At 44.5% G+C, this 7,091-nt stretch overlaps 1 protein-coding gene across 1 annotated transcript; it reads left to right on the top strand.

Annotated features, from left to right (window-relative positions):
- Positions 1-2,782: 2,782 nt before the first annotated feature.
- LOC131922737 (small ribosomal subunit protein eS25-like) lies at positions 2,783-3,225 on the top strand. The gene has a single exon (XM_059277580.1). The coding sequence runs from the start codon at positions 2,828-2,830 to the stop codon at positions 3,203-3,205; it is 378 nt and encodes a 125-aa protein (XP_059133563.1). The 5' UTR covers positions 2,783-2,827; the 3' UTR covers positions 3,206-3,225.
- Positions 3,226-7,091: the final 3,866 nt, after the last annotated feature.

Raw genomic sequence — 7,091 nt, 5'->3', positions numbered from 1 at the left:
CCATGCTGGGCTAAGCTTTTCACAGTTCTACGGACAGGTGTCTTTGAATCACCCATGCCTCTATTAGTAACCCCTCACTTGTCCTCCTGTATGTAACTCTGATACACTCACTGTTTCTCCAAACTGTACTTGCTATCATCATTTCTTTGGACTTACATCAATGTCCTAACTGGATTGAATAGATATTGTGGGGATTTATCAAGGCAACTCCATATAGTTAAAAAGGAGGTTTATTTTGGGGTAACTTACAGCCAGTAAAGGGGTTGGTTACAGGATCTGGGAGAGGTGAGATGTAGTTCTCTGGAGAACTCTGCTTGGTTTACCATCCAGGATCATGAGGAACCAAGAGGGGCCTGCACATCTAGCTCTTAGGTCTTTTTTTAATTTTTTTATTTTATAATTTAATTTAATTTTACATATCAGCCACGGATTCCCTTGTACTCCCCCCTCCCACCCCCCCTCCGCCTTCCCCCTAGCCCACCCCCCATTCCCATCTCCTCCAGGGCAAAGACTCCCCTGAGGATTGAGTTCAATCAGGTAGACTCAGTCCAGGCAGGTCCAGTCCCCTCCTCCCAGGCTGAGCCAAGTGTCCCTGTATAAGCCCCAGGTTCCAAACAGCCAGCTCATGCACTGAGGACAGGTCCCGGTCCCACTGCCTGGATGCCTCCCAAACAGATTAAGCTAATCAACTGTCTCACTTATCCAGAGGGCCTGATCCAGTTGGGGGCTCCTCAGCTATTGGTTCATAGTTCATGTGTTTCCATTCGTTTGGCTATTTGTCCCTGTGCTTTTTCCAATCTTGGTCTCAACAATTCTTGCTCATACAAACCCTCCTCTTTCTCGCTAATTGGACTCCTGGAGCTCCACCTGGGGCCTGGCTGTGGATCTCTGCATCCGGTTCCCTCAGTCATTGGATGAGGTTTCTAGCATGACAATTAGGGTGTTTGGCCATCCTATCACCAGAGTAGGTCAGTTTGGGCTGTCTCTCGACCATTGCCAGCAGTCTGTTGTGGAGATATCTTTGTGGATTTCTGTGGACCTCTCTAGCACTTTGCTTCTTCCTATTCTCATGTGGTTTTCATTTATCATGGTCTCTTAATCCTTGTTCTCCCTGTTCTTGATCCAGGACCCTGACATTATCCGCACACCTATGAACATATAATTTTGACAAAGAAGCCAAAACTGTACCATGGAAAAAAGACAGCGTCTTCAACAAATGGTGCTGGCATAACTGGATATCAACGTGTAGAAGGCTGCAAATAGATCCATATCTGTCACCATGCACAAAACTTAAGTCCAAGTGGATCAAAGACCTCAACATAAATCCAGTTACGCTGAACCTGAGAAAAGAGAAAGTAGAAAGTAGTCTTGAATGCATTGGCATAGGAGATCACTTCCTAAATACAACACCAGTAGCACAGACACGGAGAGAAACAATCAATCAATGGGACCTCTTGAAACTGAGAAGCTTTTGTAGAGCAAAGGATACGGTCAACAAGGCAAAGAGACAGTCTACAGAATGGGAAAAGGTCTTCACCAACCCCACATCTGACAGAGGGCTGATATCCAGAATATATAAGGAACTCAAGGAATTAGACACCAAAATGCCCAACAGTCCAATTAAGAAATGGGTTATAGAACTAAATAGAGAATTCTCAACAGAGGAAGCTCAAATGGCTGAAAGACATGTACGGAATTGCTCAACACCCCTAATCATCAGGGAAATGCAAATCAAAGCTCTTGGGTCTTAAGGGCTCCCATCTTGGCCCTGCTCCAGGAGCAGGTCACAGGTAGGCGTGGCAGTTACCAGAAGCCTCACTAGGGGTGGTACTTCCCGATCAAAGCTGGAAGACCTACCCACTACAAATAGATGTTTATATTTCTTTAGATAAAGTTAAGACAGCAGAACTGGTACCAAAACAGGGCCCAACTGAACAAAAGATGAGTTGAGAAGAATGGTTGTATGGCCCCTGCAATGTATTCTGAGACATTCACGTGAGGGTGTAACATCTGTGAATACCTTTCCCTGTGTGGTATGAGATGCCGTACTGGCTAGTTTTGTACCAATTTGACACAAGCTAAAGTCATCAAGGAGGAGGGAGCCTCAATTGAGAAAATGCTTCAGTAAGGTCAGGCTGTAGGCAAGCCTCTAAGGCATTTTCTTAATTAGTGATTGATGGGAGGAGAGTCTAGCCCATTGTGAGTAATGCCATCTCTGGGCTGGTGGTCCTGGGCTCTATAAGACAGCAGGCTGAGCAAGCCATGGGGAGCAAGACAGTATGAAGCACTCCACGGCCTCTGCATCCATCCCTGCCTCCTAGACCTTGCCCTGTGTGAGTTCCTTCCCTCACTGCTTTTGATGATGGGTTGTTTATATGGAACAATGAGCAAAATAAACCCTTTCCTCTCAAGTTGCTTTTGGTCATGGTGTTTCACCATAGCAATAGTAACCCTAAGACAGATGTTGTCCCTCTCCACTATGGTGGCAATTGCATGCTTCCTGCATTGGATGGGACATACCAAGCCATTTGAGAATGAAGCACCCTTGGGGAATCTCAAGACATCCATCTTCCTTTATATAATATGGAGTGACATGCCCTCTTGATGGAGGATGTGTACCATGCAGGTACAATAAATGCCCCCGAACTGTTGATAGACTGCAGAACATATTGCAGTCTCTAAGTAGCAAAATTGGTATAAGAAGAAGGCTGTGACATGAGTTGTGTGCCCTTTGTTTTGGATGATAAGAAATGCAACTGAGCTTTTTTTTCTTCCCCCGACATCGTAGGGAGGCTGCAGTGGTCGCCGCCACTCTCCGAGCTTCATCATGCCGCCCAAGGATGACAAGAAGAAGAAAGATGCCGGAAAGTTGGCCAAAAAAGACAAAGACCCAGTAAATAAGTCCGGTGGCAAGGCCAAAAAGAAGAAGTGGTCCAAAGGCAAAGTTCGGGACAAGCTCAACAATCTGGTCCTCTTTGACACAGCTACATACGACAAACTCTGTAAGGAGGTTCCCAACTACAAGCTCATCATTCCAGCTGTGGTCTCCGAGAGACAGAAGATTCGAGGTTCTTCGGCCAGGGCAGCCCTTCAGGAACTACTTAGTAAAGGGCTTATCAAGCTGGTTTCAAAGCACAGAGCCCAAGTAGTTTACACCAGAAACACAAAGGGTGGAGATGCCCCAGCTGCTGGCGAAGATGCTTGAACAGGTTCAATCAGCTGTACACTTGGAAAAATAAAACTTTATTAAATAAAAAAAAAAGAAAGAAATGCAACTGAGACCAGATGCCTTCCCAGACTGAGTTTGCCCATAAAATGGAGGGACAGGGTGAAGATGTGTGGATCATATCCATTACATTAGACTCTGACTTGACAGGAAAGATGTGGAAAAAAAAAAGAGAGAATTACATAGATGTTTTGCAACTTGAAAGATGCAATGGAAAGAGAATATAAATTAGATCTATGCTAAAGAGCCCTTTCTGCCCAAAAACTTGGAACGTGTGAGACCTGAACAATGGGGGTAGGGAAGAATAGAAGATACCTCTTAGGTCTGATCTTTACAAAAATAGGAGGGGAAATCCATGAGTCATCCTGTAGATGGGCTTTTTTTTTTAAAAAAAAAATTAGTTGTCATTGTCCTAATAGATAATAGAAAGCAACTTGAGGAGGAAAGGGTTTATTTCATCTTATATCTCCCAGGTTACAATTCCATCACCGAGGGAAGTCAAGCCAGGAATTGATGCAGAGGCCATGGAAGAGTGCTACTTACTGGCATGACTCTCACGGCTTGCACAGTCTGCTTTCTTATGGAACCCAGGACCACCAGCCCATGGGTGTGCCACTCACAGTGAGCTGCAGCCTTCTACATTAGTTATCATCAAGAAAATGCCCCACAGGCTTTCCTGCCTGCCAATCTGGTGGGGTCAATTGGGGTTCATGCTTCCCAAATAACTAGCATGTGTGAGGTTGACATAAAACTAGCTGGCCTAGGGACCTTCATGTTAAAGACCAACAAAACCAACCAACCAAACCAACAAAAAACTGTGCTAACCAGGCTATACTCAGCTTCTGAAATGCTTTAATTGGGAGAAATTTAAATAAAAATGAAAGAGGCTCTCAGAGCCTAACTCAGGAGACTGTGAGACATGGCATCAGATGGGATCATTCTGAGTGTCACAGAAACAGAGAAACAGCAATATAAATACTTAACCCTCCTTGAGGTCAAACATGCACATTCTGAGGAAGTACAAGAGAAATCAGTCTCCGATAAGCCATTAGGAATACTTGCTTACCTCTGGATGGGGTCCCTATCCATATCAGGGACTAGAAGAAACTAAAGAGTACTGGACATAAAGAGGTGATGCCTGGTGCTCACCTCACTGAAACAGCTAAGGCTGTGTTCAGGTCACAGCTACGAGAGTGGGCTTTGGATGCTTGCTGATCCCTTTACCAGGATGTTATCTTTAAGAAATAGGAGAGGCTTTGGCATATCTGATTGATATGCATAGGCATGAAAGTTGGGTTCGTAAGGTAATAAAGCAATCAAGCACAATTGAAAGCAGGCAACCAACACAGACAAACAGGTCTGCCAGAGTCACTCAAAGGCAAATTTGGTGATATTTGTGTTGAGTCATATTTCCTGGAGGGGAAAACAGAGAACCAAATGCTGCATTGCTGAAGTTCTGAAAGGCTTTGAAGCCTGAGTAATGGCTCTGAGAAGACATAAATCACCAAACAGTGCAGATAAGATTAAGCTTGCCCTGGGACGGGAAAGTCTCACCTCAGAGCACGTGATATATGTTCTTTACCCTTCAAGAAGGCATACTTGGGGTAAAGATTATTTGTTCAGCAGCCAAGAGTAGCTGGTGAAAACTCAAAGGACATGGTACTGACCCAGAGACTGTTCATGTTGTGGAGTTCAAGACCCTCAGGGAAAGACCACAGAACAAAATGTTTTCAATTTAAAAGATAAAAAACAAGCTTACTTTATTTATATCAACGTTGAGACAAACAGCCTCCTTTGCCAGTCTGAGAGCTGCTGCAAAAGAGGAGGACAGGGGCTAGCAGTTTTCAAGACAGGTTTTCTCTGTGCAGCTCAGGCTGTCCTGGAACTTGCTCTGTAGACCAGGCTGCTGTCCTGGAACTCACAAGGATCCGCCTGCCTCTGCCTCCCCAGTGCTGGGATTAAAGGCGTGCGCCCCCAGCACCACCAGCAGGGCCTAGCATTTTTAGAGGCACAAACCACGATTGTCTCAACTCTGGGAATTTTTTTCTGCTGTGTGCGTTATCATGTTTTGTTTCATTTTCTTGTGTTTTGAGCGAGCCATGGTAAAGAGAGATTACAGAATCAGAATAAACATCTGGTTAATATCTTAAGATAATGATTACACAATAAACGAAAGAGGGAACAATTCTGGGAAATGAGCCAGGTGGCTCTGAGATCAGTCTCCTCTTTAGATTGCTGTCAAGACTCAATTATTGATGGAGCTGACCTTAGGGTCATGGACTAAACATCCCGTGGTGGACAACCCTTAGGATAAGAAGAAGGTCCTGCTGACTCTCAAGCTTTCCTTTTGTACACATTCACTTAGTTTGAAACGCAGTTTGAAATGGGGCTAGTTTTTAAGCATTACATTAGGATCATTGGTGAGCCAGCTCTAGTAGCAGACATGGTAGGCAAGAATGGAGCCCTGCTCCCCTTGGTCCTGAATGAAGCCAAATTGTGCAAAATGACCTTGTGGGAACTCCTGGGAGATGGACCCGATGAATGCTTGCTCTAAGGAAAAGGTAGCAGCATCCCAGGGAAACAAGGCAGACTAGGTCTTGGAGAAGAACCACTGATTGTAGAGGCCTGGGATAGGGAGTAGTCTTCCATACATGCCATTGGAGTCAACAGTCAACAGTGCTCTTTTAACAGAACTGTCGATATACGTGATGGGATCACTTTGTGCTATATTAGACCTTGCTAACATTTCTTTTTCCTTCTCTCTCTCTCTCTCTCTCTCTCTCTCTCTCTCTCTCTCTCTCTCTCTCTCCATTCCTTTACCCATCAAAGACCAACTGTCACTTTCTTGGAGTGCACAGTTGGAGGGCCCTTCAGTGATCTTGCCAAACCTCTATAAAGTTTTCTTTAGTATTAACTCTTGTTTTATGGATTTGTAAAAGCCTCTAGAAGAACAGCAAAGACATCAGTTAAGGAGGAAACATGCCAACTTAAGTGATTAAGAGCACTTCTGGAAGTGCTTGTTGAGTCATTGAGTAAATTCCCAGTGCCAGGTGATAGGTTACCTTACTACAAGTTGCTGGAGAGGGAGGCTTCCAAAGCCCCACAACCATCAAGGCTATCACCGCTGCTATTGGTAGTTTTGTAAGTTATGCTTGTTTGGGCTACAAAGAGTGCATACAGGAATCTGGGACTGAGCTGAGAACTTCCTTCCTACTGTCTGACTGGCTTTTGTGGGGCTGGAGGAAACTTTGTGGAATGCCGAGAGAAAAGTTACCAACAGTTGCTCAGCTATGGATCCTAGGTGTTACACTACCAACATGCCAAGCAAGATATGCCCATTGGCACAATAATGCCATGGCTGTTAACAGGTGAAACCAACTATTTTCTGATTGGATTTAAGGCCCATCTCATACGAAGAAATTCACATCTAGACTGGATGTCTCAGCAGTCCCAATCTGGTGCTTGATTCCCAGGGAATTTATAGAGAGCTGCTGGTCTTCAGTCTGCATTGGAATCCCAAGGAAGTAGGCTCTAATATCAGTAAAGAAAAGTCCCAGCAACAGAATAGATGAACTTATCAGTGAGGATGAGGGCAAGTCGGCAAAAAGAAAAAGTTTCCTTCTCCCATGTCTTTTTATGTGAGCCACAACCAGAAGGCATGGCATGGCTTTAAGGTGGGTCATCCCACTTCAAATGGTCTAATTGAGACAATTTCTCACAGGAACGCCCAGCTGCTTGGGTTTTAGTTGATTATAGATGCAGTCAAGTTGACAACCAAGATCAGCCATCACAATTGTGCAGTCATGGAGGGAAACTTTTATTTTATTTTATTTTTAAATACGAGTGGCAAACGACAGAGATCCAT

This window comes from Peromyscus eremicus, chromosome 12, assembly GCF_949786415.1.
Source record: "Peromyscus eremicus chromosome 12, PerEre_H2_v1, whole genome shotgun sequence".
NCBI classification, from domain to species: Eukaryota; Metazoa; Chordata; class Mammalia; order Rodentia; family Cricetidae; genus Peromyscus; species Peromyscus eremicus.
Note: the sequence above shows the minus strand (reverse complement) of the source record. Positions and strands in the feature narration are given on the sequence as shown.